The sequence below is a fragment of the Phascolarctos cinereus genome, unplaced genomic scaffold, assembly GCF_003287225.1.
Source record: "Phascolarctos cinereus isolate Bilbo 61053 unplaced genomic scaffold, phaCin_HiC Scaffold_3;HRSCAF=262, whole genome shotgun sequence".
Classification (NCBI taxonomy): Eukaryota; Metazoa; Chordata; class Mammalia; order Diprotodontia; family Phascolarctidae; genus Phascolarctos; species Phascolarctos cinereus.
The window spans coordinates 21,969,666-21,983,496 of record NW_027555736.1 but is presented as its reverse complement, the minus strand read 5'-3'; the positions used below and the strand labels follow the sequence as shown (position 1 = coordinate 21,983,496).

At 42.8% G+C, this 13,831-nt stretch overlaps 1 protein-coding gene across 10 annotated transcripts in view; it reads left to right on the top strand.

Moving 5' to 3' along the window:
• The window catches only part of ANK3 (ankyrin 3), a 725,987-nt gene that overhangs the window by 329,639 nt on the left and 382,517 nt on the right, over positions 1–13,831 (top strand). For 2 of the 10 annotated variants that reach the window (XM_078150723.1, XM_078150722.1), the window contains exon 1: positions 12,907–13,377. The exons of 2 other annotated variants lie outside the window; for them this stretch is intronic. In XM_078150723.1, the coding sequence (XP_078006849.1) occupies positions 13,264–13,377 (114 nt within the window). In that variant the 5' untranslated portion in view covers positions 12,907–13,263. Of the gene's footprint in view, positions 1–12,906; positions 13,378–13,831 lie in introns of those variants that run through there. 6 more of the 10 variants (XM_020998208.2, XM_020998206.2, XM_078150724.1 and 3 more) reach the window with 5 other exon arrangements.

The following is a 13,831-nucleotide window of genomic DNA, read 5'->3' as shown; positions in this document are numbered from 1 at the left end:
TGCACAAGTCTCCAAATATTTGAGATGTAAGGCATACTTAAATGACAAACTTATTCTTGGTTCCTTAGAGATACTCAAAATACTAGTTAACGATCATTATGTTTGTTACTTTAAAATTTCCAAGGAAAATTCAGGGATAACTTAAGCCAGATGGTGACTTACTGTCTTATGGTGGTGAGGACGGGAGGAGATGAGCAGTGTAGCCTCAGCTGGCATCGAGTATTAAAGGTCACCTACGTTATCATTATTATTATTATTATTATTATTATTATTATTATTATTATTATTATTATTATTATTATTTTATTCTTAGACCTTTGTGTCCCAGGGAGGTGTTTTCAGACTCGATGTCACCTATGTCCCTCTGATGTGGTGCGCAGAAGCCAAAGGAACAGCCTTTGACAGTTTTCAGAAGTTGTGAGACATAATAATGAGATGGAAAGAACAAAGGAGGCTAACAGGGAATAGAAATATAAGAGAAGGGAAGGGGTGGCATGAGAATTCCCTGTTGGCCTCCATGAAGGTGTCTCCAGCCCTAGAGGAATTCAGTCCCTGGGTGCTGAAGAAATTGCCAGCCTGGGGAATAGAAATATAGAACACAATTCTGGGTTCTACATTTCTATGTAGGTCTGGGTACTATATTTTGGGGGTGGCCATTGATTGGCTGGAGAATAGGACAACTGGGATGGTGAAAGGCCTCTGGTTTATGTCATAACAGCATCCTGAAATGATCTGAAGATGATTCACCTGGAGAAGGGAAGTCTCAGGAGAAGGATAGTATTGGTGATTTCAAGTAGCTGAAGGGCTCATTGGTGGAAGACTTGTTATTCCTGGGCCCAGGAGACAGAAAGAGGGGCTATGATTGGGAGTTATAGAAGGAGATTTTTGGCTTAATGTAAGAAAAAACAAAAGTCCTAATGCTGTATTCCTGGTTTATCTAGATTTCAGCAAAGCATTTGGCAGGGACTCTGCTGCCACACTTGATGATGAAATTGAGATTCGTGGACTAGGGGAGAGCATAGTTATAGGTATGTGGTCGGATATGACAGCTTATTTGTGTGAATGAAAAGACTAAGAATCAATCGACAATTAACTGACTGACCAGACTCAAAGAATAGTCAGGCATTACTGGGTTGATGTTATGACATTGAGGCCAGTCTCTGAGAGAGTGTCCCAGGGATCATTCCTTGTACCGTTCAAGAATTTTATCTTTGCCTTGGGCAAAGGCCTAGAAGGCATGGTTGGCAAGCTGGAGCTGCCATGGAATTAAGAGATAACTAAAATAATCTTTTCATTAAAAATTATATGTCTTCTGTTGTCAGATACATTTCCAAATCTATCCCTCTCCTCTCCTACCCAGCAAGCCACTCCTTATAGCAAAGAATTAGAAAGAGAAAACATTTTTTAAAAGCTGTTCAACAAAAGTAGCCAACACATTGATTGTCTTACAATACATACAATATTCATCACCCACTCATAGTCCCTCCACTCTTCCATGAAAGGAGGGAGGTAGTTTTTCTTAGCTCTTCTCCAGGGCCAACCCCTGTTGTTAGCATTGCACACCATTCAGTTTCATTCTTCTGTCCCCCTTTCCAGCCTATGTACCCTATATCCCATCCCTTTCCATGTTGACATGCAAGCATTAGTTAAAGAAATTGGGAGTGTTTAGCCTCCCAGGATTGGTGGGCTTCCCTTTCCTGAAAGGCTGTAAGCAAAGCTGGATGACCACTTGTCAAGGCCATAGTAGAGAAGATTCTTGGTCCCATGTGGTCTGGACAAGATGGCAGCCTCTCGAATTTCATTCTTGCTCTTAAATTCTGTAGTTCTGTAAGCTTAGCCTGTCTTGTCCAGCCCTACATGAAAAGAGTGCCCCCTTTGAGGCCATAGGAAAAAGAAACCCCTAGATTATCCCACAAAGAGAAAATCCTATGAAGTCCTACAATGGCTACTTCCATTGTAAGGGGAGCAGAAGTAGAGGGCTCCCCCAAATGGCATTAAATGACTTGGAGTAGCAGACAGTATCCCTAGTGGACTCAGCATTGCCACTCCTAACAGACAGTGTAGTAGAGTAGAAAGGGAGACACCAGGACTCCAGTCCTAGAATTACCTCTTGCTAGCTGTGTGACTTTGGGCAAATGAGTAAACCTCTCTGGGCTCCTGTTTCATCTCCTATAAAAGAAAAGCATTGGAGCAGCTGATCTTTGAAGTCCCTTCCAGTTCTACAAACTCTGGTCTCAGGATCTCTAAAGTGAGAGGGCTTGATGGGTTATTCTTTGAGGCACTTCCCAGTTCTGTACATGTGTATTTGTTTTTGTTTTCTCTGGTGCTCAGACTGTTTCATAGATGTTGGTTATTTCTGGCAACGTCCCTGGGAGGTAGGTGAGAAGCAGGTTGTTAGTATTTCTGCTTTACAGATGGACATGAATAGACTGTATAAACTTGGTTTGCATGCTTTTTGAAATTTCCTGGCAATAAGTTTAGATGGGAGGCAACAAAATGTGGTGATTTCTTTTTCTTAAAGACCATGGTTAGTGGGGTCTGAAATGCTGGGAAGAATTACAGCTTCAGTGTGGGAAAGACTTGAATAGTTTCATTTAGGGATACCCAGCCTGCGCACCATTGAATGAATGGAAGAGGTGGATGAACAATAATCTCCCTCTGACACAAACCTGGTCAGAAAATCTGTGCAACCACTCAGGGTGAACAAAACTGATCCTCTCAGAATCTCGGAGTTATAAGTTAGGAGCTCAGATGCCATCTGATCTAATGGGTGTGCCCCCCCCACACACACACACTCTCTCTCTCTCTCTCTCACAAACACACACACACATACACATACACACACACACACACACACACATATACACACACACTCATTAGATTTGGAGCCAGAGGACATGGGCTCAAAGATTGGCCCTATTATTTATTACTCAAAATGACCTTGGACAGGTCATGACCTCTCTTGGTTTTGATGAGATCTCGTCCAGCTTTGAACTCATGACCCCATGTAGGTCTCCAGCAAATGGTCAACCAAAGCAGGAGTCGTCTTCTCTGAATCAGCTCTAATGAGGTCCTCCAGTTACCTGTTGAGCACATTTCTGAATGAGACTCCTTTGGCCTGAGATCCTAGAAACTCACCACTTCCCTTCCTTGCTTCTTGGCAAGTAAGTGCCAGATAGTCTTAATACAGAGGTGGCAGAGAAGTTTTAGGAGAGGTAAGATATAGAGCAGGGCAGCTAGGTGACGCCATAGTGCATAGAGCGTCAGCCTGGAGTCAGAAAGATGAGTCTTCCTGAGTTCAAATCTGGCCTCAGACCCCGGACAAGTCCATTAACACTGTTTGCCTCAGTTTCCTCATCTGCAAAATGAGCTGGAGAAGAAAATGGCAAACCACTCTAGCATCTCAGCCAAGAAAATCCCAAATGGGGTCATGGAGAGCTGGACGGCACTGAAAGGACTGAGCAATAACACCCAAGATATAGAGCCCTTGCTTGAGCCTAGATATATGCTTTAAAAAAAACAAACAAACAACAAAAACAAGGTTGTACATGGTTCTTTTTGAAAACAATTTTAATTGATATATTTTGTGTTTATATCACCTTCACTCTTTATTACGTCCCTCTTTTACTCCCCATCCAGAGATAGCCATTCCTCATAAAAAAGAATTAGAAGAGAAGAAAGACAAAAGCAGCAATTTAGTGGAATTAACCAACCTATAAGTCATGTCTGACAGTTATGTGCGGCGCTTTCCAGCCAAAGTCCCCTCCCCCACCCCACCAAAGAAGGGAAGGAGGTGGATTCTCCGATCTCTTCTTCAGGACCAAACTTGGCCATTATGCTTACATGACATTCAGCTTTGGTTTTTATTTTGTTCTTTCAGATCATATTATATGAACTATAAATACTGTCTTCCTGTTTCTGGTTTTCATAACATGTTTTCTCCTGATTCTTTCTATTCTTTCTCATATCTGCTCTTCATTCTTCATCCTTTTCTCTGTCAGAGGCAGAGAATCTTAGAGCAGGAAGAGCCCTTCAATCATGGAATGCATGGAGTTGGAATGTACTCTGATGTCCTCTGTCTACACCATTCATTCTACATGTTATATTAGTGCAAAACCCTCTTTTTGGAGATCACAGAATCAAATGGCTTCAGGCTGGAAGGAGCCTTAGCAATCTTCCATTCATTCTCAAAAGTGTGATCTAGAAGCTCAAAAACGAGGGGTCCCCAAGACCCTTTCATAAGTTCCAAGAGTCAAAACCACTTCTGTAATAATATGAATATGTTTTCATTTTGCACGTGGCAAGCATTGGTAGCTATAATTCATGTAAACAAAAGCTCTTTGGAGGGTCCTTAATAATTTTTAAGAGTGTAAAGTGGTCCTGAGACCAAAGAGTTTGAGAAGCACTGATCTAGTCCAAATGTTGATTTTATAGATGAGAAAACAAGGGCAGGCCACTGAACCAGTCATGAGTCTCCCTTTTCTCACACGTAAAATAATGGGGCTGGATTGGAGGACCTCTCTTCCTTTCAGCTCCAGGTCTGTGTTCTTACGATCACTTGACCAAGTTCATCCATCACTTCTGTATAACTATTAATAAATCTAGAATAAAACAATTCAGTCAACTGGCAAGCATTTATTAAGCACTTACTGTGTGCCAGGCATTGGGCTGCATGCTGGGGATACAAGACAAGACCATGATCCCTACCCTCAAGGAGCTCCCATTCCAATGGTGGAGGGAGAACATGTGAAGAACAGTGTAACTACAAAATATATTCAGGGTAAAATGGAAGGTAGTCTTCAAGGAAATGAAATGGGGTGAGGGGTAAAGGTAGAGACTGGGGGAACCCCTCCCCAGAATATGGAATTTGAGTTGAGTCTTGAAGGAAGCCAGGAAATCTTCAAGGCAGAGATGAAGAAGGAAAGCATGCCAGACATGGGGGACAACCAGCAGAAGCTTCCAGCTGGGAGATGGAGGGGTGAGTTCAGGAACAGTGAGTTGGGCATTGATGCTAGGTGGCAGAATGCATGGAGGGGAGATGCCTAAGGAGGTTGGAAAGGTCAGAAAGAACCAGCCTGTGAAGGGCTTTAGATGCCAAAGAGAGGGTTTGATATTTGAGCCAGCAGACAGTAGAGAGCCCTGGAGTTTATTAAGTATGGAAGTGGTGTCATGGTGGGTCAGAGCTGCCCTTGGGGAAATTACTTCCCAGTCTCCAGTCCTTCCCAGAGCAGGGTTCTTAGGGTGTTGCTCTTCACCATTTCAGGTCAGGCATGTCAGGGGAGTAACAGTCCCAGGTCTGCAGGTGCAGGAAGAAGCTCCTCCAGGCCAGCCCTCCTGCAGTAGGGAACTCAGGGGAAGCCAGCTTGGTGCACCTGCCCCATTCCCCCTATGTCAGGCCAGAGCAGCAGCTGGCATGTTGATGGCCAGCTGGCTCTGTTTTGAGCATCTAGGTCATATTGGGGCAGGATGTATAGTGCTGTTTGGGATGAGGAGAGCAGGCAGAGTGTTATGGCCTGCTGCTTCTGGACAGACTCTAGATGTAGCCAATGGCTAGGGTACCCAGGCAGAAGGGACTGCTGACCACCCAATGGTGTTTCCACCATGTTCCTGGGGGGAGAATTTTGTGTCACACTTAATCAGGAAGGCTTGGCACTCAGAACTTCTGGCAGCCCCTTAGAATTTTAAGGTAATTCCTTGACATTTATAAGTACAAGTAGTGCGCTCATCCCTCTTCCTCCAGAGTTCAGAACCTGCTCAGGGTCTTTTGACATCATCATTTTCTTTAAGATGCCAGAGATAATGAAATTACAATGGAGCCAAATATCATTTTTCATTGAGAGGTAAAAATATTTTGACTTCTACTTTGGCTGAGTCTGCTTTGCTTTGGAGGCAGCTGAAGGGGGAGGAGCTTGGGATATTTCTCATTCCATCAAACCACGCTTTATCCTCATTATTCTGAACCCTTGTCAAGATCGTTAAGCCTTGCCTTGCAGAGGCAACACTTTGAAATATTTCTGTTATCTGTTCAGTTTGTTCCCCTTCTACTCCTTCTTTCCCCCATAATTCCTTTCTAAATCCCTGTAACAGTTCAACTGTAAGCCACTGGAAACTTCTGAATCTTCCACAAGGTATTGATGCTAGAGAAAGGACATCAGGTGACTAATCAACATGAATCTATTAAGCTCCTGCCATGTGCCAGACACTGTGTAAGGTTCAGGGATTTAAAGACAAATAAGAAATAGTTCCTGCAATCAAGGGTCTCATCCTCTAATGGCAAAGACAATGTGTGCATATATGCCAACTGTTTTTAACGTCTTTTGTGTCATGGACATCTTTGGCAGTCCAGTGAAGCCCCTTCTCAGAATAATGTTTTTAAATACATCCAATGAAATACATGGGATTGCAAAGGAAAATGTTTTGAAATATGGTTACAATTTTCTTAAAGTTCACATATTCCAGGTTAAGAACACCTGATCTATAGCTGTGTACAAGCCACATAACTTACTAGCAGCTGGGGCAATAAGCAGTGGGTTCATGTAGAAGATGGTGTTTGAGATAAGTCACAAAGGAAACCGGGATTTCCAAGAGGCAGAGGTGAAGAGGAGTGCATTCCAAGAAAGAGGGAAAAGTATGCAAAGGTATGGAGGTGGGAGATAGAGTTGGATACAAGTGAAGAAAAGCAAAGTCGATATTATTGGACTGAAAAATGCATGGTGGGAAGTCATGTGTACATGACTCTATCAGAGAGACAGCATGTACCTAAATATACACAAAATATATTTAAAATAAAATAAATACAAGGAAATTAGGAAAGGGGGATGATAGTAACTGAAGGGATAGAAAGGAAATGATGCCTCAGGTGAGTTTTGAAGGAGGCAAATTTGGAAAGGCGATGATGAGGAGGGATGGCATTCCTGGCGTGGGGGACAGCCTGGACAAAGACACAAAGATGGGAAATGAAATGTTACGTGTGAGGATTTTTTCTTAGATCACACATTTTTTAAAATGTCATTCACAATGTCAGATAAAAAATGTCATATTTGAATATCATCTTGCAAAGCTGACAAGCTTTCCCTCCAAAAATGAAAACAGTGCCAGCTGCGGGTAGTGTCTGGATTTTGCGGAGCATTTCAGGGTATTATTGGGATTTCATTTTAAGAAGATTATTTATGAACAAATTATTGATTCAGGAGTGAATATAATTTCATCATCTGTATACCAAATGCCCCACTGGAAAGCAAATTCTACTGAATCCCAATGGTTTTTGGACCCTGGTCCAGTAATGTTACAAATGGACCTTGACATCCTTCATCAGGAATTATTTGGAGAAGGGGTAATAAAGGACCATCCATCTGACTGGGGATGAGGAAGCCATCATATGGTTTAGAGCTAAAAGGGAACTCGGAGGTCATCTAATCTAAAGCCCTCATTTAAGAGAGGAGCAAGCCAAGGTCCAGAGAGTTTGGGTCACTTGCCCAAAGCCATAGACGTAGCCCTATGTCCCCTTTGATTCCGTATGTAACATTTTACATTACAACAATCATTCCTACAGTGAGTTTGAACAGTGGGTTTGGAATCACTTTCATCAGGGACTGTTACAAATCATGGCAAATCTCTAGCTGGTTGTGGCAGTTGTCCAAGTGTGGTTGTGGATCCAAGGAATGGATGAGATGAACTCTGGAGCGAGGCCTACATCAGGTCATTGATATTTTGTGAAGAGTGGAGGTTGCCTGGGAAGGGATGCCTGACTGCCCAAATGGAAGCTAGCCTGGTATCTTGGGGTTTGGAGGGGCACTTACTTCTTGGTTTCATCTCCTCTCCACATTCAGCTTATCACTCTATGCAAAGATAGGACTCGTAGCTGAACTAAAAACCCCTTAAAAATAGCACAAAGCTCTGGGTCTGGAGTCCAGAGAACCTGAGCTCAAATCTGGCCTCAGATGCTTACTAGCTGTGTGACTCTGGGTAAGTCACTTGACCCCTCTAGACCTCAGCTTTCTCATCTGTAAAATGAGGATAATAGTATAATATTAGCATCTACCTCATACAGTTGTTATGAGGATCAGACATAGATAGACAGATAGATAGATAGATAGATAGATAGATAGATAGATAGATAGATAGATGGTAGATAGATGGGTGGATAGATAGACAATAAATAGATGATAGATACACATACATATATGTATATGTGTGTATATATATTATGTATATTGTACATATTCCTGTATATCACTTCACAAACTTTATAGCACTATATAAATGCTAGCTGTTACTATTATTATAATATTTTCATTCTTATTGTTAGTCCTAGAAACTTATTCTCTGATAATAACCCTGAATGGGATGAACTCTTGAGACTCACATTTGGATATTTATTTTCTAAAGTTAAACTTTATTCAAGTTTAGTATTTTTGAAGTTTCTCTTCTTATGTATTGAAAAATGTATCCTAGCATAGGATGGCTAGAACTACCAAGACCCTGGAAAGAACATCTAATGTTAAATTCAGGCAGATTCACTTTTAGAAACCACCAGCAGCAGTTGAGGTGCTGTGTGATGCAGTGGATAGAGTCTGCTGTGGGGTCGGAAAGACCTGTGTTCAGTCCTCCTCCACTGCTTCATATTGGCTTTGTGACCCTGAGCAAGTCACCTAACCTTTTGGTGCCTGGGGTTACTCTCAGCCTACTAGCTACTAGTTCTCCTGTTCATTGGTGGAGGGAATTTCCTCACAGGGAGTGCTCAATGCCAATGAAATGAGAGATCTGGCCCGATTCTTTCTCAAAGGTAACTTGCCTTTGTTCTTCCAGCATGTGAGGAGCTTACAGGTGGTTGAGGCAGGTTAGACTGAGTCAGGAGTACAGGTAGCATGATCTTTTGGTCAAGGGTAGAATAAACAATCTACAGGTCACTCTTACTTCATTCAGTAAAGTTGCCGTCGAAAGTTTCTGCGTCTTTGAAACTGAGAGCACCAAAAAACCCTTTTTTCCAAGAAATTAACCTTGAGCATTGATTTTTGTCCAGTTAAATAACCAGTACCTGATTGTCAGTTTCCTATTAGCACCAGACAATAGCGGGTGTTTGCAGGAGTGAGGAACGGCAGCCTCCCAATGGTTTCGTTGGCCAAGTGTGGGTCTGATAGAGGGTGGAGCAAGGGAAGGCCAAAATTCCTTAGGCATCCATCCCCCAAGGGACTGAAAAACCTGAAAGTAGGTACCATGGCATGAGGGATTTACACTGAGTTCGCATAATTCTGCAGGGGGTGAGTAGGTCCTAACCCTGACAGGGAATCTCTGTCCCCTGTGCCTCTCCCCACAACCAGCCTAGATCGTTGTGGATTTAAGGTTGTTATCATTTCTTCTGATTGATGCCCCTCAGCTACCAGCTCTCCCTGTCTTTCCCTGTAAGTCAGCTCCATGACATCTAACTGGACCACCACTAAGAAACTATTATGAAGAAATGGTTATTTGGGTACATAAATTCAGGTTACCATCCATTCACTATTGTATCATTCAAAAAATATATACATATATATACATACTTATGTATATACATATAGAAACATATAGTGCATAGAATGGGGGTTCTTAACCTAGGTTCTATGCATAAATTTCTGGAGCTCTGTGAATTTGGATAGGAAAAAAATTACATCTTTATTTGATGTAAGTGGTTTACTTTGTAATCTCATGCATTTTATTTTATCCATTAAAAGCCATTCTTCTGAGAAGAGACCCATCGTTTTTGGCAGACTATTAAAGGGGCCCACGACACCCCCCCCAAAAAGTTTAAGTTTAATTGTGTCAAGGATTCATTCACTTTTTCATTTCAATTTAAAGCCAAAGAGGACCTTAGATGTCATTTAGCCCAACCCTCTTATTTTACAGATGAGGAAACTGAGATCTGAAATAGTTTAGACATTCACTGGAAGAGCTGGGATTTGAGCACAGACCTTCTGATTCTAGATCAGATCCTTTGCACCATGCTTTATCCTTCTATTCATTCAGTAAATTTACATTCAACAATGTGTTAAGTGTATACTAAGTGCAGAGCATGGGGCAAGGTGCTGGAGAAGATGGCAGGGCATGGAGCTAAGACAACATCCCTACGCTCCTGGGCTTATAGTCAGGTGGAGGGAGGAGATACCAATGCAGATGATTGGCAGTCAGGGCTTTCAAGGGTAGGATGCAAGGGTAGAGGCCAGGAAGATAAGGCATCTCAACTTCTGTATTTTGCTAGGAAGCCCAGAAGTAAATGGGTCAGAGCTCTGTTGAATAATGCATGTCACTTGTTTTCAAAGTTTCAGATTAACCTTTGCTGATCTAAACCAAATTAAAAACGCAATGAGGTTTCTGCCATTTTTAATCATCTGGGCTCTTCTTCTCCATTCATTCTCTCTCTCTCTCTCTCTCTCTCTCTCTCTCTCTCTCTCTCTCTCTCTCTTCTCTCTCTCTCTCTCTCCTCTCCCTCTCCCTCTCCCTCTCTCCCTCTTCTCCTTTTCCCTTTCTCCCTCTCCTTCTTCCTTTCCCTCTCTTTCTCTCCACCCCCATGAAGGGATTTCTTTGGCCAAAAAGGCCATCATAGTGATATTTCTAGAGATCCTTGTTGTCTCTAATATAGGGGGAAGAGAAGCCTTCCAGGAGTCAGTGGGCACTGAGCCAACTTTTTCACTGGACTCTTCAATTATTTTATAGCAGGAAAAAATGTATTTCTGTGACTGTTCCTGGAAAGTGTGGAATACTTTGTATATGGAAAACGCATGCAGATAAAATCTGTGGATTTTTCTCTACCCACCTATTAAAATTACTTAAACAGTTCCTCCTAGCAAGGAAGCATTTGATTTGTTTGATAAGGGTATGTTGGGTTGAAGCCGCTCTCTCTTTGGACTCAGGTTGCTGAATTTGGAAATTGTTACTCACTCTTTTACAACAGAGGGATTTCAGATTTCGCACAAACTGACTTCAAGAACCCGTGACTCCCTGACACAGTAGAAAGAACACTGGCTTTAGAGTCAGAAGATCTGGATTTGAATCCTGCCTCTGACACTACCTGCAGGACCTTGAGCAAGCCCCTTATTTATTCCTAGGCTTCTATTTCCTGACCTGTAAAATGAGGCATTTGGACTGAATGGACTCTGAATCCCTTTCTAGTTCAAGACCTCTGACCTTTTATGACAAACTACAATCTTATTGGAGGGTTCTCCCTCCACTGAGGAATTCTTTATGACATTAAGAGTTGCTATGGAAAAAAAAATGGTAGACCTTCATCAACCTATGTTAATAGCTATGGTTGGTCCCAGCCATGACAACACCAGAGGACCCACAGCCAAGCCTTTCTAGCTTGGTATAGGTTGGTACTCTGTGGCTAGAGCTTGCATTCTACTGTGGAATTAGACTCAGAAGACCCAAGTCCAAATCACTCTTCAGTGCTTTCCTCGCTGCGTGACCTTGGACAAGTCACTGACTTCTTTGGGCCTCAGTTGACTCGTCTGTAAAATAAAACTCTTCTGCATAAAGTTAAAGCTTGGACTCCATGGCCTCTCAAGCCCTTGACCTAGAGTTGCCTCCATGGCCTCATGGGCTATCATATTACAAACCAGGAAACTGCCTGAAGATGACAGTGAAGCCCAGGATAAGTCTGCCTTTTCATTATCTATCTGGATCCAGAATCGCCTGCAGACCGCCTTTGCTGTAGGCTCTGTAGCTGAAAGCTGAAGGTGACTTCCAGTTTTGTCCCATGTTCCCACAGACCTCAGGAGGGTCTTCCATCATGAGGTCTCAAGCGTGGTAGCTGGGTTGCGGCTGTTTGTGGGAATCTGTACCTTCCAGGTATCAGAAGCATGTTGAGGGTGCTCCTTAGGAGTCCAAACAAAGCCTCACATGAGCTCTCTGAATTTGGGGTGCTATGCTGCAGGCTGAGCCACCCCTGAGCAGCCAGCCCTGCAAAGTCTTGGGCACTCACAATCATAACCTCTGGGCCATTGGAGCAGACCACATTTCCTGACTGTGCGATCTGTTCATTTCATCCTGCCAGGCTTTGTGAAGGATTTTCTTTTTTGCTATGCAGTACTCAAATCCTTAGTGTTCTATTTCTTGACAATACAAGGGATTTTTATGTAAAGCCATGGGAGCATCTTGCTTGTGTTTGGGGGGTGGGGAAGGATTCCTGCATGTCTGATGCCACGCTTACACTGCAGTTTTTCCTTGGGACTTCTGCAGGCCTTGAATACTGCTGCTACTTCCCCCTCCCATGATGAATATTCAGCAGCTGCAGTCATTGGGGGACTCAGGTGTCGAGAAGAGTAAGGTGATTGAGGCCAGCCCTAACATGAAAGCCCCAATCTCCATATTTAACCACTCAGACCAGGGGATTCCAATCCTGATTTCCCATTCTGGGGCCATGGGCTACAGCGAGAGAGTGGTGCTGGGGACCCTGCAATGAATCAGGCATCTGTTCCGCACGCCAGCACGCTCACATCTTTCTGTATGATGTGTTGTAATAAGCATGTTGGTTTTCCAAAGACAAGGCTTTCTGTAATCCTCTCCCACCAAATGCACTGGGATTGATAATTCAGCATAAAGGACGCACTGTTGGGACCAGCAAAGCATGCATTGTTTCCTACATAATGCACCCAGGGTCTCCGTAGCAGAGTGACATTTTATTAAAAAAAAAATTTATCTAATTTTTCTGGTTACCATCAGCAGTTAACCTAAAGTCGGAACTGCTCCATTCTCTTAGAGGTTAAATGATTCTCCAAGCAGCCTTGGCAGGGATGGATAAATTGCAGCCCTGTCCTTTTTTTGAGGGTTTCTAAAATAGATTTTCAGAATTGGTGCTGGCTGGTGTCTACTGCCTGTGTGGTGACTCTGGATTTTTTCTCCTATGGGGGAGCATCCTTTGCTGTGTTCCCCCTTCCGTGAAAAGACTTAGGCACTTCCAGCTGGTGGCAGGGGATACAGCCACAATACAGCAGCCTTCTCTGTCCCAGCTGTCTTTTTCATTACGTTAAATGCATTACTATGGCTGCACCCTTTTGCAAAGGCTCAGGTAAAGGAAGGTGTAGGAGGAAGCTCGAGACCAGGCATTTTTCTTCCTAAGCCTGAGCTTTGGACAGCATCTCTGTGTTTTCAATGTCTTCCTGCTTCTAGCCAAAAGGACTCTTGTCAGTGATTGGAATGTTTCTGTGAAGCTGATTAAAGGTGCCTGAGGAAATCACCTTTTTTTTTTCTACAAGGAAGCTCTGCTTTAAAGGATTTTTTAAATGCATTATGGCTCATGCAGCGTCTCAATTAAAGAAAAACAGGGATTTAGAAATCAATGCTGAAGAGGAGACTGAGAAAAAAAGGAAACACCGAAAACGGTCCCGAGATCGGAAGAAAAAGGTATCTTTGCATGGACCAGGGCAAAGAATCTTGCCTGGATTCCTTTGTTTTGCGTCTGGCAGAAGCATGTTGGGCTTTCTTTAGACAGAGGGCAAATTCTGGGGGAAGCAACTGGGACCAGCTGATTAGAGGAGATGGTGGCCCCCAGCCATGAGATTTGTAAAGAAATAGGATGCTTTATCTGATGGGTGGGTGGTTGCGGGCATGATGCAGAAACTGTGTGTTCATTTCACATAGAAATTGTCAGGTTTCCATGACACACAAAAAATTATGTTTCAAGGGAATTAAAAGTAGTTTCTCAATAAAAAAATTTCAAGGTTAAATGTACAATATCAACTTGGGATCTGAAGGAAAGAATATAAAGTTAGCCTTGATACTTCTTATAGGTCTTTCTCATGGAAGATCCATCTTTATGCAGGAACTGTGTCACATGTGAAATTTTTTTCCCCTAAAC